At 36.5% G+C, this 25,533-nt stretch overlaps 1 protein-coding gene across 6 annotated transcripts in view; it reads right to left on the bottom strand.

Annotated features, from left to right (window-relative positions):
- The window catches only part of LOC120462608 (phosphatidylinositol-binding clathrin assembly protein), a 54,616-nt gene that overhangs the window by 2,493 nt on the left and 26,590 nt on the right, over positions 1-25,533 (bottom strand). Inside the window, exons 3-19 of one of the 6 annotated variants that reach the window (XM_089129693.1) lie at positions 23,841-23,916; positions 23,656-23,758; positions 23,356-23,449; positions 22,131-22,242; positions 21,010-21,116; positions 19,383-19,424; positions 16,385-16,470; positions 15,363-15,498; positions 13,679-13,812; positions 11,318-11,415; positions 8,667-8,777; positions 5,283-5,414; positions 4,969-4,999; positions 4,715-4,865; positions 3,309-3,335; positions 1,520-1,576; positions 1,294-1,410 (exon numbers count right to left, since the gene is read on the bottom strand). In XM_089129693.1, coding sequence (XP_088985819.1) covers positions 1,294-1,410; positions 1,520-1,576; positions 3,309-3,335; positions 4,715-4,865; positions 4,969-4,999; positions 5,283-5,414; positions 8,667-8,777; positions 11,318-11,415; positions 13,679-13,812; positions 15,363-15,498; positions 16,385-16,470; positions 19,383-19,424; positions 21,010-21,116; positions 22,131-22,242; positions 23,356-23,449; positions 23,656-23,758; positions 23,841-23,916 — 1,614 coding nt within the window. Of the gene's footprint in view, positions 1-1,293; positions 1,411-1,519; positions 1,577-3,308; positions 3,336-4,714; positions 4,866-4,968; positions 5,000-5,282; positions 5,415-8,666; positions 8,778-11,317; positions 11,416-13,678; positions 13,813-15,362; positions 15,499-16,384; positions 16,471-18,946; positions 18,968-19,382; positions 19,425-21,009; positions 21,117-22,130; positions 22,243-23,355; positions 23,450-23,655; positions 23,759-23,840; positions 23,917-25,533 lie in introns of all 6 variants that reach the window. The other 5 variants (XM_039651202.2, XM_089129694.1, XM_089129696.1 and 2 more) reach the window with 5 other exon arrangements.

Here is a 25,533-nt window from a genome sequence, read left to right as displayed (position 1 = left end):
GATGGTACATTAACTATTTGTTTAAATTGCATCTTTTTACAAAGTACTATGAATGAATGTCAGTATCAGTGATACCAATACTGACACTAATGCCTCTATTAAATTGATTTGCTTTCCATCATTGGCTATAAAATGAGTAATTATAGACATTACAGTATAATTAAAAGCCAGACCTACACTGCAAATTATCAGATTGTTTTTTTTTATAATTTAACAATTACAGAACATTCAAAACATTACTTTTAATTGAAGTGAACTTGATGTTCTATCAGCTCAGATCATGTTTAACTCTTGTTAAAGTTTACTTTACACAATCATTTTCAGAATAAAAAAGCAAGAAAGACATATATTAAAAATTAAATACATTAGCATAGCTACTTCAGGAATTTAAAAAAAAAAAGAATGTGTTAATTGCTATGATCACAGGTTAACACATTAAACCGCAAATATTCATTTTTATCCCCCTAATGTTATTTTTCTCACCCATAATACATATGCTAATGCAAGATTTCTCAATTAAGTCTCTGACGCTGTTCAAGTGAGCACCACGACACGTGTGTGCTGCTGACGCAGGAGCCGGTCAATATTGAGCCGGTGTTCTGACGATTTTTGCTGCCTTGTCGAAAAATGCTACCGTAGCGCGAATTGATCACAGAATGCAGATTAAAGTCGTATGAAATTATAATACAATTCTAAGTTATGAGTAGCTACTGTATACTGTAGACTACTGACTACTGTAGACTACTGTTTTTATTTTATTTTCTACTGCGCATAATAAGTAGCAAATCTCGATGGGTAGCATGAATCGTCAGAACACCGGCATTCTGACGTAGAACCCGGAAGTACTGCATTGTTTACAACATGAACAGCGTCAGAGACTGACAAAGAAGAAAATAAATTGTTGAATAAAGCATTTCTTCTTTTTTTTTGCACAATAAGTTCTCATCGCCTCATAATGTTAAGGTTGAACCACTGTAGTCACACAGACTATTGTCTTTTAACAACCTTTCTGGGCCTGCATTGCAGTATATGAGGGCAGGCGGAAAGTATCAAAAATATCTTCAGCAAAAAAGGTCTGGAACGACATTATTATGACAGAAAATTATGACAGAAATGTCATTTTTGGGTGAATTAACCCTTTAAGTTTCAGTCTGTTTTTCAACTGAGAGACAACTACTGTACCAATGTGATTTTTTTTTTTTATTAGAGCACTGATGTATTGATAAAATGCATGTGAGGCCAATGTTTGTGAAATAAGTAGATTAACTGGTGTGTGTGTGTGTGTGTGTGTACCTGGGCTCCGGGGATGGGGGTGAAAGGGTTAGTGGGTCTGAGAACAGGCTGGCTGTACAACATGGGTTGTTGGGTCATCACTGGAACCCCTCCCATCTGTCCGAGCTGAGGAGGGACCTAAATCCACACACAAACATAACATCCAGTGTTAACTTCTTTTCAGCCATTGACCATATCATTCATCTACATAATATCCATGTAGCCACTGTAAGGTCACAGTGCTCACCATTCCATACACAGGCACTTGAGGTGTTGTCATGGGAAACGCCATGGGAGCAGGAGCCTGTGGGTAAAAAAAAAAAAGCCACAAATCAACCATCAATCCGCTGACGGATCAAACAATGCTGCACTGATTAAGCGAACAACGAGATACTGATCAAACACTACTGTATGCTCATTTAACACCATTGTGCTTACTAATCAGGTTCATTTAAAGATCTGGTTTAATTGCACTCTTTTGTACCCATGACAGGTCAGGGAAGCTTGGACTGGTCCATTCAACACATGCAACACTGGAGCAAAAATATATGATTTGACACATTCATATTACTAAAAGTTTCACTGAACAATGACCCTTCAAAAGTTTGGGGTCAGTGTGATTTAATAAAAAAAAAGTTAATACTTTTATTCTGCAAGAATGCATTAAAATGATCAAAAGTGAGAGAGAGGACATTTATAATCTTACTAAAGACTTCTATTTCAAATAAATGCCTTTCTTTTGAACTTTCAATTAATCGAATCAATCATGGTTTTCACAAAAATATTAAGCAGCAAAACTCATTTCATCATTGATAATAAGAAATACTTTTTGAGTAGAAAATCAGCATATCAGAATGATTTCTGAAGGATCATGTGACACTGAAGACTGGAGTAATGATACTGAAAACTCAGCTTTGCATCAACGGAAATTGTTACATTTTAAAATGTATATCAATGTAGAAAAGTTATTTTAAATAGTAATTTTTGATCAAATAAATGCAGCCTTTCCAAAACATTAAAAAACAACTTACCAACCCCAAACTTTCGGATGGTACTGTATGTCTGAAAGAGTTTTCCCTAAAACACTTACTTACCCGAATATCTGTCATACACTTAAAAGCCTAACACCTCATTTGACATGACAAGCATGGATTTTTACTCATTGGCATATAGCATATATTCATCGGTTTTGAATCGTAAGCAAGTTACGTAAAATGCAGTCCCCAAACACACACATTTGCACAGGTCTGGTTTGCAAGTCAAAAGATGGATGCATCAAATGCTACAGAAAGGGCAAGAGAGACCAAACAAACATCTATATGTCACAGGGAAATCAACATATGACATTTTCTGTGTTTATCAGGCATGAAATGGAAAAAGAGGGTGTAAAGGCCTATTCACACAGAGTATCCATTTTCAACCTCTTCACACACAATGTAAAAATTGCCTTTGGGGGCATAAGGTCTGGAACCAGAGATTCAGAGACATCAAACTATTGTTTTTTAATTAGTCTCATGAGACATATAAAGTCACTGTGGTAAACAACCTCAAGCTAATGCAAAAACAAGGCACCATATTATTAACAGCTCTGCCATAATTATTACTAGTTAAGTATTCACCAATACTAAAAATCTGCTGTGATGTTTCATGTTAAGTTTGCTTAAAACTACATAACTATTTTGTCTAGATAGATAAAATAACAGTCAAAAGCAATCATTTTAAATTATAAAATTGATTTTAGGCATCACAACATTATAATTTGACAAGGACTTGTGTGTTGCTTCATAAGCACATGAACAACCAGAGTGTTTTCATTTTCGTTCATATAGGCAAGCTTTTCTAAATAACTAACCATTTTCACCATATCACTTTACTGAAAACTTCATTCATTAGACTGAATAGGTGTAGATAGACATAAAAAAAATTAGGTGTGGAGAAGGAGAGTGTGAAAGAGAGAGAAATGTGAGGGAATAAGAGTCGATCCCTCTCAAAAGATACTCAAGATAATAGAATTTTCAGTTATAGGAGGTACTTACATAACTAGTATAGAACATTCCAGTCTGCTGGGTTAAGCACAAGAAAGAAGATAGGGAGAAAGACAGAAACATACAGAGAGGAGAGATGAAGATGTTAGACGCGGGGAGAAACAAGCCAGAAAGATGCAGACCACAGGAAAGGTGGAAGGAGACAGAAAGAAAGACATTGAAAGTTAGTCATTCACAGACATCTGCTCTCTCTCAACTCATGCAGTTCAGAGGTCAATCGACACTGAACGCCCTGAGTGAGACAGACGAGGCGCCAAAACCACATGTAAACAGCTAAATCATCTCGTCATCTCCTTCCTGTCTCAGAACACACTAACACCTCACCTGCCCGACTGGATCAATACACACAGCTTGAGAACAGGAAGTTTACACACTCACTCATATTTCCTGAAAATACACAATATAGTATAATAGCAAACAAGAGTAGAACTTGCCATCTCAATACTACCTACATCTAAATGAAAAAAAAAAATTGATATTTGCTGTGAATTCAGCTTTCCAGCTGATGGATTCCTTTATGTTTATAAGTTTATTTAGTTGAAATTATGACTAGTTGAAATTATGTGTGTGTGAGAGAATACATCCGTTTACATATACAAGAATGTCTGTATATATTAAGTACTGGTTAAATCTACAGTCATCCGGTTACAGGGTGATCAAGACATCAGGAAGTAAAGGACCCTTAAATTTGCTACGACCCTACTTAAATGGCTACAGTACTAATAAATAAATGGACATAAAATATTGAGTGGAAATTTTTGTTATGTGAGAAGAAATCGAATTTAGTGTGATATGAGAGACAATAAAAACTCCACAGAGATGTAGGAAATCATTTGCCTCGTAAATTATAGAGTTTAGTGTCATTTGTCCAAAACAATTTGACTGCAGAAATCAATCAAAATTTTGTGGTCGGTAAGAAATGAACACTATCATTCAGTAAGGATGCATTAATTTGATCAAAAGTGACAGTAAATACTGTTAAATTGTTACGAAAGATTTATATTTCAAATAAATGCTTTTTTTTTTTTAACTTTCCACTCAAAGAATCCTGAAAAACTGCATCAGGGTCTCCAAAAAAATACTAAGCAGCAAAATGAAATGTTTCTTGAGAAGCAAATCAGCATATTAGAATGGTTTCATGTGACACTGAAGACTGGAGAGATGATGCTAAATAATACATTAAAATGAACATTTATAATATATTAAAATAGAAAATAGTAATTTTAAAATCTTTTTAAAATTTTAAAAAGTAATTTTAATATTTGACAATATTACTGTATCTAATAAATGCAACTTCTTTGAAAAATCTTACTGGCCTCAAACTTTTGAACAGTAGAGCAAGGATGTTTAGATGGCTGTATATTAGTGTGTGTTTGTGTGCATGTGTGTGTTCTCACCATGTGTGGCATGGGCATGGCGGCAGGTGGCATGGCAGCGGGTGGCAGCGGGGCGGGGCTCCAGGCAGTGGTGCTGCTCATCGTCTTTGACTGCCAGTTAGTACCACCAGTCAACTTCTTCTCTCCAGGCTGAGTCCAATGCATATCAGATCTGCATGCAAACAAACAAAGTCAGAGAAGCTAGACACTTCCTCTTATAACAGGTTGAAGCATGCAACCAGAAATGATTCAGATAATTAAATTGAAATCCTCACTTTTTGACTAGTGTTCCACCAAACTGCAAGTCTAAAAAGAAAGCGAGAGAAAGAGAGAGACCGTTAGAACAGCCTCACATCAGCGTAATATTGGAAGACTTGGAGGCATCAGAGACCTATTCATTTCCCATAAGCTGGGTTTAATTCATCTCTGTCCCTTAAGCACACACACATAGCATCTAGCACCATATGGCTGCTGACTCTCTGTTCAGTAGAGTAGCACAAATGCAATTTGAAGGTCAGGGACTTATGACCAAGTAAATAAAGAAAGCCACACAAACAGACAAATAATACTGCGAGGGAAAGGGACTCACTGCCAACGAGGTGAGCCAGAGACGAGTCCAGGTCATTGGCCAGCAGTTTACTGTCTGTATGATGGGACATGACCGGTACCTGACTGTGAACCGTCACTGTGGGCTTCAACAAGTCACCTAACCCATCATAACCTGAAAAAAAAAAAAAGACTGATTAATCCATTGATGAATCCATTAAAGTATTATGAGAGTGACAAGCCACTGATTTTTGCAGCAGACTGGCACCTAACCAGAAGCGACACATCAAGCGACCAGCAATAAAAGCGATTAAGGAGATTTGATTATACGTTTGGTTACCAATTCTGCGGAGTTGAGGTTTTTTTTAATGAATTAGGTATCAGTTAGACTTGACCAAACCAAATTCGCTACTGTGTGTTAGACGTGGTTGTTACGATTAAAGGGTTAGTTCACTCAAAAAATGAAAACTCTCCCTCATGTTGTTCCAACCCTGTAAGACCTTCGTTCATCTTCGGAACACAAATTAAGATATTTTTGAAGAAATCTGAGCGCTGGATCACTCCTCCATACTAGTCCATAGGCTTTTTGAGGGATTGAAACTTGCTGCCCTCGAAAAGTTATTAAAGACTTAGTTAAAATAGTCCAAGTGACTAGAGAGGCTCAATCGTAAGTTTATCAAACGACGAGAAAACTTTTTGTGCACAAAATACAACAAAAATAACGACTTTATTTCAACTATTCATTTACTTCTCTTTCTGCCTCGAGTCAGGTTACTAGTTTAATAATGTATGCTTCTGTTATTGTACGTCACACACATCACACACATGACCAGCGTCGGCCAATAGTGAGCCTACGTGTAATGTAGCTGTACGCTATCGCACTACGTTAACTGACTAGAGGCCCATAGAGAAGAAAGTGAATAGTTAAAATAATGTCGTTATTTTTGTGTGTTTTTGAGCACAAAAAATGTTCTCGTCGCTTGATAAAGTTAAGATTGAGCCACTAGTCACTTGGACTATTTTAACGATGTCTTAAATAGCTTTTCAAGGCCGGCAAGTTTCAATTCCTCAAGAAGCCTATGGACTAGTATGCAGGAGTGATCCAGCTCTCAGATTTCATCAAAAATATCTTAATTTGTAATTTTAATTAGGTCTTACGGGGTTGGAACAACATGAGGGTGAGTAAATAGTGACAGAATTGTCATTTTTGGGTGAACTAACCCTTTGAGCACCGAAAAGGATCAAATTTAATTCGTACAGATGAACAGCATTATCAGATCAGAGTTCTGTATTCTGTTGGTCTTGGGAACGAAAAAACAGGATCAGCGCATGGCAACTCAATATAACTGTACATGAAATGTCATAGACGCTCTCAATGGAAGTGAAAATATCACACTGAGTATCTGTAACGCTTTCAGTATGGACACATAAATTGCTAGTTGCTGGAAACTTATTGCACTGGGCTGGTTAGATCATAAGTGTTATAGAGCAAACAGACAGGAGTAGGAAGAGAGAAAGTGTGCTGTCCTGCTGAAAGTCCTGCTGATCTTTATAATGATGTGAGCAGCGGGGATGAGCCCCTGTGAGGCCACTCATGGCATGACAAAATACCCAGAGAGATGTAGAGTAGAACATGAGGTCAGGATGGGAGGAACCACACAGAGATCTAAGAGGGAATAACATGGCGGGGGTCCTTAAAGAAACTGGAAATGTATGACATCCCCTTTTCTTCTTATTGAGGCATTAAAATTCAACATGAAAACAAATTATTGGCCCCATTTACCTTCTTAATACATGTTTCAGGTCTTATTGGGCATGATTAATCGGTGAAAAAAAATGTATTTGTAATCTTCATTCAAATGTGATAAATCTTAAATGATTTCTCCTTTTTGGCTGAAATCACATAGGTCACACAGGATATTGATTAAATGTTAACCAGTAGATATTTAGGCTTCGTTTTGGACTTCTATTGTATGTAATGCAGCATGAACTTGATATTTAACATCCCAATTGACTGCAAACTATCAGCTCTGTCTACATTTATATATAGTGGTGATGGCGCAGTGGATAAGACACATGCCTTTGGTGTGAGAGACTGTGAGACACCAATGTGTCCCTGAGCAAGACCTTTAACCCCTAGTTGCTCTAGAGGCATGCGACCTCTGACATATTGTTGCTTTGGATAAAAGCGTCAGCTAAATGAATAAATGTAAATGTGAATATAGATAGTCCACTTTTTATAATCCAAATAATACCTTATATAAAGTAATATCCAAATCAAGTCTTATACGGAATATTTGCTTATATCAAGTTAATCATTTTCTATAACTAAAGTAAAAGCTGAAATTAAATAAAATGTGAATATTAGACAAATTAACTTCAACTTATAAAAACTTATTAGAAATAGAAAATATTTCAATTAAAGCTACTGTAAATATAAATAGAAAAAGCTAATAATAAATGACAATTGCTAAAACTTAAAATTAAAATGAACAAAATTAAAAATAATTTATAAAATGTATAAAAATAAAAGCCAATTCAAAATATGAACAAATGTTCTACTATATTTGTATATAAACAATACTAAAATAGCACTTTTGTAAATGTCATTTCATGTTGAATCAAACAGTTTCATTAATTGAAGAGGGCTCTGATGGTTTTAAAATGGTAAATAGCACAGGGCCTTTTGCTAATTCTTTTAGTAAATGAGAGAAAGCGAGAGAGAGTCTGCTGACACATGCCATATTTATACAGTTCTACTTCCTGCTTCGCCAGCAGGAACAAGGAGGCCAAAAAAAAAAAAGAAGTACACTCACCACATCAGATCAGCCATTACAACCCAGGAAATAGCAAATAAAAAAGAAGACAAAGGGGTGGGTGGAGACAAACAAAAAGAGCAAAAGGTAAGAAAAATAGAGGATAAAAAACAAAAGAGGAAGGAAAAGGGACAGAGAGAGAAAGAGTATATTGGTGAGTGGAAATGAGTGCGAGTCTGCGTTCTGTGTCAGATAAGGAGTGTAACAAGCGATTAACAGATGGAGAAAAATGCCAGTCAGCACCACTAACACACACACACATACGCACACACTGGATGGATGAGGGGATGATAACAGACCGTCCACAGCCACAGAGCAGCGAAGTGAGCGAGTAAGTGGCGGGAAAAAAGCATGAGCGTTTCCCCAAAGAACATTCCCAATCTCTCCAGAACCGAGTATGGCGGACAGGTTCTGCAGCCGGCTGCACAATTCGTTTCAGTTTTCCAGCAGCAAAAGCTCCACAAACTCACCATACAGCAAAACCAGCAGAAGAGATTTATTCTGGGTGAAGGTTACTAAGTTTTGCAGATATTAAGCGCCACAGCAAGGATCAAACCTTTAAAGATTAATAAGCGCAGTTATGAGTAGATCACACTTGTGAGATATTTTACCAGCTGATGGCTTCACATCATTATTGGAAGCTTTAGTCCCAAATACAGCATCAAAATCTACATTCATGGTGGGAATGGAAGCCATGGGATGAAGAGTGCTGCTCTCTAGACCTGAGAGTAACACACACACAAAACATGGACAGATGTCACACAACACATTTGGATTGTCGCTCTGCAAAATACCTGATACTGTTCCCTCATCTTTTGACCACTAAACTCCCATGACTTTTCCAGACATTTGAGATTATTGGAATATAGGATAGAAAATGTTGCATAGCAATTCCCTATCAAAATTTCCTTGACATTCTATTGATTTTCATGGAAGGGCCGAATAAATCAATGAATCATTTAACTAATCAATCATAATTGCTATAAAATTAAAATAAATTCCAAACATTTATTATAGCCATTATGTGCATGTCTCGTTTGTATACTATCGTTGAAAAGTTTAGGGTGATTTAATTTTAATACTGACAGATTCAGACTCATAGTTACAAAAGATTTGCTTCAAATAAATGCTGTTTTGAACTTTCTGTTCATTAAAGAATCATGAGAAAAATTATATATATTTTATGATTTCCAAAAAACAATTAAGCAGCACAACAAAAAAGTAAGAGATTTATGACCGTCCCCAAACTTTTAAACGGTAGTGTACATGACTTCTTTTCTGGCAATATATTAGAGATGATCCACCATTTAAATTGATTCTAGAGATGCACAATTCATCAAAATAAAATCGGAGTAATGATATGGCCTATTAAATCACTGGCTTGTTGATCTAAAATGGCCCATTATTAATCTTGTTATATAGTAGTTTTTGCACATGCTATTTTAAAAGTGATTTTATGACTTTTTGCCTGGATATCTAAATAACAGCAATAGAAAATGTGTAGCCCAGTTAAACATGGACCATTTTACATGCATACTGTATCCAATATATTAAAATTTCTGATAACAGTTTCCATCCATCCAAGAATGCCAATTTTGTCTGAAAATGTTATTAAATACCATTTTCGGTAAGCCCAAGTGCTTCAGACAGCCAAAAATGCAGTGGATTCCTATAGTTATTGCACAATTTCTAATGTAAATAACAATATACAGCTTAAATCTGTGCCTGTGGCTCTTTCTCACTCCTCTGCTCATTACTCAGCAGTCCTTCCCCCCCCCTTTTTTAAAAATACACCTCATTCCTCCATCTGTCTACATTGGGGTGTCTTTGCACTGTTGGTACTATAGGTGGGTCTCTAGAGGCCTGAATCTCATTGTGCGTCTGGCTAGCCCTCGGCGCACCTGCCCACTAGCTGTAAAGCGTACGCTCCAAGTGCATGCTGTGACCTACAAATCCTGGCATAGTTAAGAGTCTGGCAGTGTGTCTACACTCTGTACCTTGTGTCCTCAATTCACACTATCCCAGCAGATGTGCTGAACTATTGAAAATGAACTTCTGACACTAAGCAAGGCTCCCAACCGAAGAGATACTTCCTCAGCGTAATGGTACCCAAACCGGTCAGCTTCATAATATCTATAAAACATTGATCTAAACCGGCACAATAGGATGGATGGGTACGAGGAATAAAAAACGAACACACAAAAACACAGTTTGGGTTGCAAATCCTAGCCAGCTGCTCATCTAGACATCACTGGGCCTACGATGCTCTAAAATGATTCCTACAGAACGGTCCTCAAGTGTTTTCGTGAAGTCCCCAAAATTGTAGGTGTCTCATTTGTGATCACGTAAACTAGAAGAGTGCTCCCTTTGTGGTCGTGATGTACTCTTATTATGCATTTTTGCAAACCAAACACCACTGCACACTACAACCCAACAGTCTATACGACATTTCGCTACCTGTCAAAAGTTTGGAATAATTAAGAGTTATGTTTTCAAAAGAAGAATCTCACTCACCAAGTCTGCACTTATTTGATCAAAAATACAGTAAAAACAAAAATAGTGTGAAATATTATTAACATTTTAAAGAACCGATTTCAAATTACTTAAAAATGTCATTTATTATTACAAAACTTTCTACTCAAAAAATCCTGAAAAAAAAAGCATCACGGTTTCCACAAAAATAATATGCAGCCGAGTCAGAGTTAAGATTGAGCATAATAAAAGCCATTATTAAAAACTGAGCGCCAACAATTATTGATAATAACTGAGCAGAAATCAGCACATTAGAATGATTTCTGAAGGATCATGCGACACTGAAGACTGGAATAAAGGGTGCTGTAAATTCAGCTTTGTCATCACAGGAATAAATTAAATAGTAAAATATTCAAATATAAAAAACATTCTTTAAATTGCAATATTTCACAATATTACTGTTTTACTGGAAATGCAGCCTTGGTGAGTATAAGAGTTTTCTTTCTTTCAAAAACATTAAAAAAGTGGAGGACACTCAAGGGCTCATGGCAGCACTTGGTAAAGGGGACACAAATACAGCTTGTAAGGATTTGAAACAGACAATGTACATAGGAATGAACTTGGGAGTGAACGAACAAATAATTAAATGAAGATTTACTGCAAGTTAACAAAGGATTGATCTGTTCTAATGATTTTTCTGGGACTATATTAAAGGTCAGCGATCTAAAGTGGTAAAGCAACAGAGGCGGCATTAGTGATGGGGTGTGTGTGTGGGTGGAGTGGGCCGCACCTCCCCAGGCACTGCTGCTGTTGGAGATAGGAGCGCTCTGCACTGCAGGAACGAAGGCAGGCTGGAGGTCAAACAAGTCACTGGTGAGGTTTGGCATGCTGTGGGAAAAAAAAGGAAATTAGTTTAAAAAGTAATACATTCAAATACTACCACAGAGATTGCGATTATTTTGTAAATATATTGCAGTATTTTATACTATTTTATAAAAAATGTATTGAAATTATTTGAAGGTCTTACAATACAACATTAAGACACAGCATTTAAAAAATTTGGGATGAGAATAAGTTAAATTATTTCTAATTGTTAAGATATTAATACTTTATTTCAGCAAGCATACATTAAACTTTTACAATGTAGATTTCGATTTCAAATAAAAACAACTCATTTAAAGTTTCTATTCATCAAAGAATCCTGATATAAGGTATTCCGATATCCACAAATATAATAATGAGAACCATTATAAATAATCACCAAATCTGCATATTGGAATCATTTATGAAGGATCATGTGACCAGACTGGAAAATGACTGATGCAAATTCAGCGGTGCCTTCACAATAAATAAAATTTTAACTAATAAAGAGAACAGTTATTTTAAATTAGGATAACGTTTTCACCATTTTGACCACATTGTTGATTAAATGAATGCAGCCTTGGTGAGGGAGATTTCAAGAAACTTACTTGCTCCAAGCTTTTGAACGATAGTGTGTATATCGATAGTATGACAGCGCTCCCAAAGTTTGAGAAATCATAACCTAGATTATTGTTCAATGTCAAAAGCAACTGGACTGTAGTTGGATTTTTATTGGTTAAGACATTGCACCAACAGGCCAAGTGGCTTCATCAATTTACTCAAGAGAGGCAGACAATCGAAACAGCAAGTATTGATGTCTGTGTCCTTTTTCTGTAGTCGACATCTAGAACTCCCTCCTTACTCTCATGTACTGTATAGCACCTAAAATGCTTCACAGTCTTGTATATGTTCTGTAAAAGGCTTGGTAGGGTTTGGGAAGGAATCTGAAGCAGAAGCTGGGGGATTTTCTCACAAAAAGTGTCCAGTGATCTCTTTTTTACTTAGTCAATGCAGACTACATTTAGAGATACTAGTGAATTAACTTACATGCCTTTTACCAGCCAAAATACAGACGGGGACAGCGAGTATCAGCTTTCCGTGACAAAAACGCATGTTAATATCAGGCTCTTTCAAAGCACGGCTGAGCCAGCGTGAGAGAAAACAACGTGTCAATGAATGAACACGCAAGTACCCTAAAAGTGCATTAAGGCAGCATCTATTTCGTGCGCAAAACGTGGATAAACTACAACAGATAAACATCAGCTGTGTGGACGAGATTGTCCACAATTCTCGTTTATAATTGATTCTGATATGAATTCTTATCCTAAATATCTTTTAATCTTTGCTGTTTTCTGTTACTGCCTGAACTTCGCATTATTTGTAGCGCAGTCATCCATAATCGCAGTAATATTTGTACTTAACTGTCACATTTAATGCGTCACTTTTAATGTCTTTAAGTTTAGTAAACAAATAAACTTTCAGCTTTCAAATTGTCAATTTCATCTCAAAATTCATCTCAAAATACAAGCAATAAATGTAGTTTTGGTGACAACCTGAGAACTTTTTACCTCAAAAAGCAGCTAGAAAAATAACTATAGATTTTGCTAAATATATGCACTATATATCACATAATCCTTATACTTAAATATGAGAAAGATTCAATAATAGCTCAGATTCTGTAGAAAAGAACAATTATTTGTAACTTTGTGTAGTTCTCAAGCTGGAAAAGCAATTCAGGCCCTACTTTAAGTGAATCTTAGTTCCTAGGACATCCACAACACATGACAAAATTAAAACACGCTTATTCTTTTGTTGCACTTAAAAAAAATAATTGGGCGCCTATTTTTTTCCCACTTCTAGGAGGCAATAGCTCCTAGAGGCAATAGCAATAGATTTTTTTTGTCTGGAGCACTGCACAAGGCTTTTTCATTCTCACCAATGGCACATTTGGATTACATTATTGAGCAACTTAGAGTCAGAAAACACCTCCAAAATGCATTAAAAGTCAAACTGGGTGAAAAGATTGGGTCGTGACCACCTGTCCACATCTTAAGACAACCAACTCACATCATCAGCGAGGCTGACTCCAACAACAATCACGAGATTCATGATGCCAACAGAGTTTAAACCAGCCACCAAACCAAAAAGATCCAAATGCAGTGTATAAATTCAACTTTTGTACAATGTGTACATGTATTTTTTTATGTGTTTATGCTGTGTGTCATACATATTGTTTTGTATTATCGTATGGAATAATATCTACTGCAATCATGTACAGTATGTCAATGACCTGTTGGTTGAGGGTGGGCTTGTGGTGTTGGTGAAAAGGTCCATGCCCGCATTATGGTTGTTGACACTGCCCATAGACTGTGTGCTGGGGGAGGCGGAGGGGGTGTGTATGCCAATCTCCTTCAGACGCTGGTTCTATACAAACACACAAAACACAGGAAAAAACATTGACAGAGAATGTGAAGTATGTAAAGACTGGGCTGTTTGGCTGAATACTTGTGTAATGGTCACTGTAGAGCAGGACAGCACAGAGCATTTCCTTATCTGAGCTCTGTGAAATCAGACAGATTACAGCAACTCGGGCAGATGTGGGTCTGTATTGTGGCTGTATCCACCATTCTCTTGACGACCATGTTGCGTTTTAAATTATGGGAGGTACTTTTGGATTGGTGAACTTCTACTCAAAAAGACTGAAACAAATTATGATGTTGCGCCAAAAATAATCCTTATCGGTCAGTTTGACTAAATGAGCTGTCAATTTACCTTCATGTTTTATTTTCAGACATCAGAAGAATAATATAACGCTTTTACACTTTTAAAGTTTCCTTTTTATGTTTGATGGTTAAAAGGTGAGTAGAATAATGTTACCTCATTGTACCCAACTGTTGAAAAAAAGGGGTTTATTGAGCGAGCCTTTCACTGATTGTTATAGTTTAAAGGAAGTTACTCCCATAATTCGCGGAAAGCATCATGGGGCGTGGGAAAGAGGTGGATAAGAAATGGCTGAGATAAAAAGATTTCCCAAGTCATTTCCCTTGACAGAAACTAGAACAGCCTAAACCAACCATATGAAAAGAACAAGAAAAGTCACAAATCAATAATATGTTGGACCATTTCAAGCCAAGCAAGTCACTAGAGTAAATTGAGTTGCTTTTAGATCAAGTAAAACCTAGAGTCATGTCTGGTCTAAAGTCTGTCCATGCTGCCCAGTGTCTTAAAAATGCATCAACAACAATAATAATTGCTAACATTATTAATTATAGTCATATCAACACAAAATATTTGGCCAAATGCAGCCTTAAAAATAATCACAGCAAACCTGGAGCTTTTTTATTCACTTAAAATCTCATTTAAAATTGCAATCTTTAACAATAAAAACTGATTTTGTTTCCAGTCCTAGATTTTCTAAACAGAGAGGAAGAAGGTTGTGACATGTTGAAGTTTTATGCCTTTTGATATGCCCTTTACAACACTGACAAAATAACACACAGAAAGCGAAAGCGGTAGCGGTAGCAAGAAAACTTGCCCCTCCGGGAGTGTTGAGAAAACAATAAAATCACCAAGAAACACCAGTTCAATTTCACACAAACTTATTTGAACATGGGCTGTGTAAATATTTTGATGTTGGACTTTGAAATTGCTCTGAATGTTTGCACTATTCAGATACGGAGCCACAGTGCATCTGGGGATACATTGTACATTGTGCGAGGTATGACAGTACCTCCTGATGGGGACAAAGAAGTTTGATTAACCTCGTCACTACTTACTGCTGGAGGCTAATCATTGAAGGTACAAGGGCGTATTGTATAAACAATCATGTATGTGTAGGACACAATTTTCCCAGAACAGCAGCTCCAACCCAGCCAAAACTCAGCTGAAACAGCCTTCTCTTAGATCGAGTTGGGATATGCATGTATTGTATAATCTTTATATATATAATTAATCAAGAAGAGAACATGGCCTACCTTGAGTGCTTGCAGACGGGCTTGCTCCTCCTCCAGGGCTTGCTGCTTCTCCTTCTCGTCCATCCTGCTGGATGAGAAGGAGAAGGACATCCCGGTGTTGGACAGGGTCGACACCGCATTGGACAGAGTGTTGGCTCTGCAGACAAAAAAATAAATAAAAATCCACACAGAAGTGAGTTTTCCCTTTCATTTCTTTAAGACCTGATCAATTTAACATTGTTCACAACCCCAAAAGAAATCAGTATGTGGCTATTTACAAATCTCTTACTAATCATAGTTGTTCCAGTATCAGGTGGCATACAGAATCTTAAATATGACTACATATTTTTGTTTTTCTGTTTTAAAATGTTGAGATAACTGAGATGCCATTAGCCTAATTAAAACAAAGTTAATTGCCTAAAAAACGGTTTTATTTGTCACAAAATGGGACGCTTATATGTTATTTTATGACAAGCCTGCCACTCAATTAATATTATTCAATCAAGTGACTTTAATTCGCAATATTTATGATCAATAGCAGTGCAAAGTGAAAACCAAACATATGGTACCACCAAGAAAACATTACAGTTTTTAGATATATATATAAAAATCAGTGAATGTTAGATTTGCTAGGTTCTGTAAAAAGGCTTTAGGTTATCTCTGTTCATTACCATTAATTCATACTAGTAATTCAATCCTTTTTTCCCCATCTATTAATTAATGTGGTAAACATGGAAGGTCAACCATGCATGCTTCATGCGCAAGAATGAACCTCATTGGTTCTCGCACATTATGTCAGCGCAGTTGAGTGTGTGTTTACCATATTTGATGAGATCGAAGTAGTGTGAATCAAAGCCTAAATTAAACCTGTTCAAAGCAGCCGTGTTTGTACAGAAAACTTGGATTAACAGCTCAATTCATATGGATTTATTCTGCAAATTCTTTATGAACCTTTCAAATGCGTGGCAGTTTTATTTGGTAGACAATTACTTCACAGAATATCCAAAGTGATTCTGGTTTGTTTGGATCTGTACGGTTCGAACCTGTTGTCAGCGGAGAGCTCCTTGGTTTTCTTTCCCTCCAGAGAGGCCAGGTGCTGCTCAAGAGCCTCCAGGAGACTGCTGGGAGCCTGCAGGAGAAAAAAGACGAGTCAAGAACTCAACAAAAACACACAGCAACCGGTTTAAAGAGTACGACACTCACTCACAAGTCAAACACACTTAACACACACACACCCACTTGATCAACCCAAGTTTCAGCAAATAAAAACAGGAGCATGCTTTAAGCTTTTGTGAAGAGGAGAACAGGCAAAGGATAAACAAGCTCAGAAAACAAGAGAGAGGAAAAGTACAAATATAAAAAGAGAGGAAGTGGCATGCACACTTGAAAATCCAAACCTTAGACACACGACAGACCCATGAGGTCACCAATATAAAAATCACTAAAATGGCTTTACACTGGCTTTTGGAACTAGTACTTCAGGATTTCTGCGAGACATTCTTGTGTTTTGAGTCGAAAACCTTCCTCTGAGCCTTTTACACCGTTCTAGGATTTAGTTTCCGAAAATAATTATCTTAACGACATGAGGAATCATTAAACAATCCAGATCAGCAAACACGGAATGTGTATGTTAGCACCTAAGAGCAGAGCACACACACCTCGTGCTGCTTCATTCAAATGAGAGTAAATGTTAGCACAAGCTCAGAGCTCACGGTCGGTGAAAAGAGCAGGTGCTTTGAGCCAAGTTTCCAGAACAGACAAATCGTGTATAAACTGCTCTTATGGACTAAGGGGAAGGTAAGCTCTTTGACTGAGCCTAGCTGGCAGCGCTGGCCAACATGTCTGGATCTGATCTAGGTTGGCTTTTTCTCCACATCGCTGTGAGGGCAGTTTGGGTTTAATCCATCCCACAGAAAACAGAAGCCAAAAGAGAGGAAAAATACATGTGCAGCAGTCTACAATTCAAATAGAAGTAGAAAACGGACATTTTTACTAAGCGGTAAAGTGTATTCCAAAGAAGTGAGATAAAAAAAAAGAGAGATGAAAGGGCAACAGCTTTTAATTTGCTTCTTTCCTGTCTGATTTGATTTCCTCGAAGAGATGACGAGAACTTTCTTTTGATTAAATAGCTACATTATAGATGTGCGTGCTGGCTAAGGACAAAGTGAGGTTACATGAATACTTCATCACAATCCTACAAACGAAGGCCGCTGGGGCAGTTCTCACATAAAGGCGGAAAAAAACAACATATAGCAGCTCTGTGCTAGAGAGCTCCACCTTCACCGACTTTGATGGCCAGGGGGTTTACAAGCACGAAGCCGCCATGCAACCCAGCAGGAGATCTGCTTTTATGCTGATCTGAGCCAACGATTTGATCAAACCATAAAGAGACAACTGTGAGTCTGGTCTCAGATCAGCAGAAATAGCGACGTACAGCCATGCCTGCAAAGTGACAGGGCAGAAGATGGCAGTTTGAGACGCATTTAATCAGTTAGTCTGGTTTTAAAGGGATGAATCTGCTGATGCAGTCAGGAACAAACTAGGGCTGGGAGATATAACTAGAAAAGTTAACTCAATATTTACCATTTGATGATATCTCAATATATACTGTATGTATTGGCTCTTAAATGAGTGACTTTTTATTTACAAAATAATTATTTCAACCAAACCATTAAGATTCAGACTCAAAATACAATAAAATTTAGTTAAGAAATTACTTACAAATAATAACCAAATACATACATTTATATTATTTATTCATAGATTTTATTATTTTACATAATATTACATATACATACACATTTAAATTGTTAAATCAATATTAAATAGTATTATTATTATTATATGAATAAGCATTTATATTATTTTATTTATATATTTTTTAAATCATTCTTCTCATTCCAATATTATGTAGCACAACAATACATAAACAAAAATACAAACCCAAATATTTTTGCAGAAACATTGAGGCATATTTATCAATTTATTTTTTAACTAAGGCACAGTTTGATTTTTTATATGTCCCTCGTTTCATTTAAAAGATGGTATTATAATATTTTTGTTAAAATATTAACATATTTATGTACCTAGGATGAGTGCAAAACTGCTTTCTTATAAACATAAATATTATGGCTGGGCATTGACAGCCATGAATTGGTTCAACTTAGATTAGATTCAAAATCGATTAATTGGGGTCTATCAGGTACAATACATGACAAATTTTCAAGGAAAAAAATAATCTCTCAACTAATCCTGCAAACTATACAGGGAACCCCCATTGGTACATCACTTTAATATTAAAGGTTAAAATTAACTGATTTGTAGGCTACTTGCATTTAATTCATACATAACATTCATACATCATGACATATGTATGTTTCAACTATTTTTTTTAATAAAGATTTAAATTAAATTATATTTAAATAATTCAAACTGAAATAAAATATCGATTCTTGGGATTACCTAGTTTGTCCTAGCACTAATAAATTTTAACAATGCTGGTTAACAGCATTTTTAATATGTGGTAAATGTTTGATTTATCACCCAGCACTAGTATTAGCCCAGATTATGTCAAATACAAGCAGTGCAAATAACCCACCACCTACAAGGTAAGATCCTCTAGTCGTCTGAAAGGAACAATAAACAATGTGTTACCAAACAAGGAAATAACCTTTCATTCAGTGTGTTAACCCCGCTCTGTAATGTCAACACATTCAAACACGGATATCAAGTGTAGATCCTTAAAGCTACACTGAAATAGTGTGATCATCACTAAACACACCATTGAAAGGGAACTAAACACAGACACAGGTGTTTGATATTTGATCGAACTTTTGAAAACCAAACACAAGAGAGAACGTCTAAATAACAGTGAGCATGGGTACAAAAACAGCACATCAGACAACAAGAGATAGGACGAAGACAGGGGGAACACAGAGAGGAAAGAAAAAAGGGAGAGCGTTGGTGTGATGGACGACACAGCAGCAGCATAGTGAGGAAGAAGAGGGAAAAACAGAAAGTGGAGATGAAATGTACACTGACCTGAGTGAGATCTGGGATGTCACCCTGATCAATCCCAACTTGCTGTGTCATAAACAAAACAACAACAAAAAAGGTAAACAAACAAATAAACGAGGGGGAGGGGGGGAAATATGAAAAAGAACAAACATAACGGATCAATACCTCATGCAGTGACTTAAAAATGATAGAAATAAATGTAACAGTGGTGTGGCATGCCGAGAGCCACGGAGGACCAATGGGAACGGACAAAGACATTGATAAGATCTCACACGGCTGACTGTGCCGTGTGGAGTGGTTAACATTCAAAAACAATTTTGACAAATGATGACATTTAAATGAGACCCAATGGGGGTAAAACAGCAAATTAGACAATCATCTTACATTGGATGGACACTGATTTTCAAATCAACTCCCTGAGATTTCTGATGCATCAGAAGAAGAACAGCGAGTCTGAAAATAAACCAGACAGTCTAACGGCTGGCTGAATGAACGGAGCTGGGAATTGTGGGAAAGAAGGCAGCAGCATGGAAATTCATCAGTGTCAGAGAGAGAGAAGAGGGAGGGAGAGTCCTATAAAAACAGATCTTCTTCTGGGCCAGAAGGAGAGAGACAGGACACTGAAACTTTAAAAGCTCTCAACTTCAGCCGCGTGAATCCACAGTATGAAAGACAGCCATCAATGACCACAGTATGAATGGCAGGAGACAAATAACGAATCTTACCACACTGTATACAGCAGTCTTAGTGGGGTACAATCCATGTGCAGTGTTCCCGCACTTTTGGACCAATCACTTTCAAAGATAGCTTTTACAGTCGCTCATGATTACTGGATTCAGATTGTAGAAATTGCTGGGGGTGAATTTACATTGGGTTGGGTTCTTTTTGAAAGTCTATTACGCTCACCAAATCTGTACTTATTTGATAAAAATAGAGTAATAAAATTTATATTGTGAAATATTACAATATATAATAATGGTTTTCTATTTTAATTTTAATGTTTGAAACAGTCATTTGTTCCTGTGATGGCAAAGCTGAATTTTACTCTTCAGTGTCGCTTATTATTATCATCAAAGCTGAAAAAAATATTTTAATGGAAACCAATATATGTGTAAATGTTTTTTTTAAACAATTAATATATAACTTTGGATAGAAATATTTAGCAAATTGAAATCATTTGTAACATTATAAATCTCTTTAATTTCAGAAACTTTTTTACATTTTTGATTATATCAGCTATATAACAATATCAAATCAAGGTGAATATCATATGAGACCTTAAATACTATACAATGCTGATTCCAGTCTGTTTTTATCCAATGTCCATTTATCCTCGATTCATACGAAGGATGAAATGCAGTGACAACCAACCATTTTTTGCAGAGAAGGCACATGTATATGCTTATGGGCACAGTCCATGAGGATTGTGCAAGGCAATGTAATGCAGTGCCGCAACACTAAATATGGTCTCTGTGCATGCAACCATCCAGAGAAAATGAATGCCAGAGCATTGTGGGATAGAGAGAGATATCAGAGATGGAGGGGGAGAGAGAGAGAGCGGGCAGAGGGGCTAGACAGCCTTTCTAAAGTCAGACCTGTCATATCAAAATACCCTTGATTGTGTGTGTGTGTGTGTGTGTCTCATTGGTACCTCAGCCACTTTAAGGAACTCTGACAGCTTGGTCATCCTGTACAGAAACTTTTTATAGATGTCCAAAGCATCTTTACACTGGTTTTTCTTCATATCAAAGTATTTCTCTGAAAAGGGAAAAGGGAAGAGAGAGAGAGAGAATAGAGAGAACGATTAGCAGAGTGACTCAAATAGATAAAGACTGCAATTACCCATCAGAGGACTGTCAAAACACTCTGGGCTGACTGAGACAGGGGCATATAAAAGCTGTTGTAATGCTTCGCTCAAGGACAGCTAGCACTCGAATGCCTTTTTAGATTACCAACCTAAACGCCATATGTTACAACATAAAACAAAATAATTAAAATCACGGAAAAATGACTGGCTTAACGACTAAATAATAGAGCTCAAACAGAGAGCTTAAAAAACTAAGATCGGACCTAATTTCATTAAAGGGTCATGAAACCCTAAAACCTATGATAATTTTTCTTTTTGTTTTATCAGAAACGTACAGGTTGTACAATCACTGCAACCAACAATGACAATCGTTATGTTTATTATTTAAGTCCCATTAAAATCAAAATGGATTTTTTTTGCCTTTTAGTATGAATATGTTAGCCTTAAGGTTATCTATAAGTTAATGTGCTCCAAAACAATGACAAAATTTGCATTTAGAAGATTTAAGCATTCAAAACGTACAGTCTCTCACTTCCACAATTTTGATGACATTCCCCAGCACTTCAGCTTCTCATCAGATTTTTTGTCCAATCAAATGCTCTCTAGAATCAAAACAGACGTCGAAGCTGTGGCTGAAATCAGTTACTTGTTCACACTATTACTATTTTATATAGAAGATAGGAAACGATTCAGATAGTGTAAATATGCTTTCCATTGGGGCGAATGTAGTCTAGTGCACAGTCTGCTCAGGTCCACAGACACAATATCTAAAAGTGGCTATTTTTTCTTTTTCTGAGCCATTTCGTTCTTCCGTTTTAAAAATCAAAGTTAAACCAATGTCACGTAAAGTGAGGTCCAAAATCAACTGCACGATTCTTTGCTCAGAAAGCACAAAGACTTAACCCCTAAAGCAGAGCGTGAGAGAAGAACACTCTCTAGAGTAAGAGGGAGTAGATTACTCTTACCCAACAGGTTGATGACACCCTCATTATAAGCAGCAAACAGACGGATGGAGTCTTTGAAAAGCAGCATGAAGGCAGCGTTGATCACTCCGTTAGTCAGCTCATTAGGGTTAGCCTACAGACACACACGCACACATCCACACGAGAGAGTACATATCATACCAAATAGCTTGGACTGAATCAACATCAATGTTGATCTGTTAAAGTAGGGTTTTCCAACCTGGGGCTTAAGGGTTGCCAAGCCTACTTGAATTTATCAGTTCAATAACAAGAGTAATCAAATAATCTGCACTGTAAACACTGACCCATCTTTTCAAACAGAGTGAAAAATCACTTTCATTATAAGAAGAGAATAAGGAGCTTTTTACACTGTACATATTCATGCATTCTGTCTGCACAGATTTGAATTTTCATATGCACTCCTGTTAAAATTTCGGGGGTCAGTAAAACATTTTTTTTGTAGATATTAATATTTCAGCAAGGATGCATTAAACAAATTGAAAAACAGAGTATAAATATTTATAATGCGTCAAATTTCTCTTTTAATAAATGCAAAAATAGGGGAAAAATAACTATTTTCACAATTAATAATATAATAATAATAAAATGTTTCTTGAGCACCAAATCAGCAAATTAGAATGATTTCTGAAGGACTATGTGACACTGAAATTCTGCGTAGTGTTAACGAGAAAAAAATTAAACTTTAGCTTATTAAAATAGAAAGTTACGGAAGCGTATTGCATTCACTTGAGGAAAAATAATCTGCTCCGTTTTTCTTAATTAACAAATCAATTATATCAGAATTCTGAGATAATGTTTCATGGAAAAAAGTTTTTGCTCTGTTTTTCCTGAATTAATTACTTAATTATCTCAAAATTATGAGTAACTCATTAATTCATAAAAATTTTTTAAAAAATGTATCTCGTAATTCTGAGATAATTAACTCGTTAATTCAGAAAAACAGAGTAGATTTTTTTCTCCTCAAGTGAACTCAATTAAATTGTAATAATGTTATTTCACAATATTACAGCTTGTACAGTATTTTTAACAAATAAATGCAGCCTTGGTGAGCATAAACGAATTCAAAAATCCCCAATCTTTTAAATGGTACTGCATGCAGTTTTTTTTTTTTAAATAGGGGTTACGAAGCATATAACTAGTAAAACAATGGCAAGAGAAAAATCACTAGGAAGTTTTAAAGCATTTATGCATGTTCTCCATCACAAACCTGGAAATCCAGCAGTGCGTCCAGCTGGTTTTGAATGATAGGCAACGTTTTGATCAGCTTCTCTGTGTTCATGGTGCGCATGACTCCATCAATACTGCTCCATAAACAGATAAACAAACAAATCAGTACTCGCCACTTACTCGCAATCTTAATTAGCGCTTTAAAAAAATAAACCACTTAATCAGCTTTTAAAAACAACTTAATTATCGGAGTAATGAGCTAGCATGATTAGATTGTGTCCTGCTGAGACAATGTGTTTGAAAACAATCTTGACTCCAGGCAGAAGTGAGGTTTACCCACCCTCTTTTCATCTTGGTGAAGTCCACAGCCACCAGCCTATAGGAAAGAGCTTTCTCGTTGAGATATCTGCTGTACCGCCTGATGAATGTGGACATGTCATAACCTGAGGGACAGAACGAGGGGTTTATCATCAGTGTATGTATGTATACACTGATTTAGAGACAGTAAAGGTGTTTCTTACATACCTTGCAATGCACCTTTGTCAAGGAAATTGTTCAGATTGAAGAGCGTGTTTCTTGAGGCCAGATACTGGATGAAACGCTGCAGGTACAGAGAAGAGATGACACAAAAGTGTAAAGTTACACATGCTAGACTAGACGTCATTCTGCAGCTCTTAATCTGTCACTATGCAAGAGCGACTTCATCCCTGACAAGCGGAAACTCCCCGCTGCTGAATTTGCCGTACACTGTGTGAAATCTAGACTTGTGTACAAGACCAGACTCCTCTGAGCTCTCTTTGAGCTGCCAAGTATGTCTGCTGCAGCTCCTCTCCTCCGTACAGCCCCATCGCACCATCTCACACAGCTGTGGGCTGAAGAAGAGAGCAAACAGAAGCACACAGCATTCTAGGTGCTGTTGTGAACAGACATGATAGGAGGTTTGGGAATGCAGGAGAAGATTTACACTAAGATATGACGCATTCCGACCTCATTCATGCATGTAGTGGACATGACGGGTAAACAGAAAGTAAAACAGACTCTGGACCTGGGTACATATATAAATGAAGGTCACTTATGAATGTTCACTAGTAGGGATGTAACGATACAATGTCACACATAAAATATCAATACAAGGTAGTTTTATTTTGACACTCTCCACATCCTCACGTATCTTTTCTCAGCTGAAATAGACACCCGACAAGATTAACTGAACCTTAAACATGCTTCGTCACAAAAGCCGGTAGGCATCGCAAATTCATACAGCAGAAGCTGACAAGCAGCACCCTTGTTGTTTGTGAAAAACCCGAAAAGTCCATTTTAGCAAATCAGCAGGCAGTATTCAGGTCAGGTGAAAAGGCTGTTAGTCACTTTGAAAATAGGCTCGCTAGCTGAGAGGAGTTTCATCAAAGCAGACTAAAAGTGATTGAGGATGGATAATTTCAACGAACTTGATAGGAACCAGCAGGGAAAAACTCCCTGTGCGTCTAATCACAACAGCAAAGTTTGTCAGACGTCTATGTCAGTTGAGGAGATTAACGTTACAAAAATTAACTGTTTTATTATGCACCATAGCAAGTACTTGGTTTTGTTTAACTCTGAAACATGAAATGTGGAGTTATCGGCTTTTGCAAAAAATAAATTAATACATTTATATATATATATATATATATATATATATATATATATATATATATATATATATATAAACATACTTTCAATTAATTAATTTTAATTTTGTAAGTTACCTGTATTTTTTTACTTATTACTTAATCAAAACAACCCAGCTGTAGTTTGATTGACATTACTTGGAATGCATAATAATAATAAAAAATATGATTATGAAAATGAACAAGACTGGAGTTCTGTTTTTGCAAATGAACTCTTCTGTTGTAAGCGTCCCAACTGGGAGAGGGTGTGCAATTTTTGCAAGCTTGATTAAACGTTCATGTAATATATTTTGGTTGCATTTGTGAGTTCATAAATGTAACTGGTTGTATAAACTTGGCACATAATATGGAAATATCATAAATCAATCGATATAACCCTGAATCAAATAGGATCGTTATGGTATCGCAGAATTTTTTGAGGTATCAGCAAATATATCACTGGCTGAGAGAATCAATATTGAATCATGATGAACAGTCCAATTGACACCCCTACATTGTACCCTTACACAGACCTCAAAACCATCTGGTATAAATATTGTTTAGTAGTAGTT

This window comes from Pimephales promelas, chromosome 1, assembly GCF_988280905.1.
Source record: "Pimephales promelas chromosome 1, fPimPro1.hap1.1, whole genome shotgun sequence".
NCBI lineage: Eukaryota > Metazoa > Chordata > Actinopteri > Cypriniformes > Leuciscidae > Pimephales > Pimephales promelas.
Note: the sequence above shows the minus strand (reverse complement) of the source record. Positions and strands in the feature narration are given on the sequence as shown.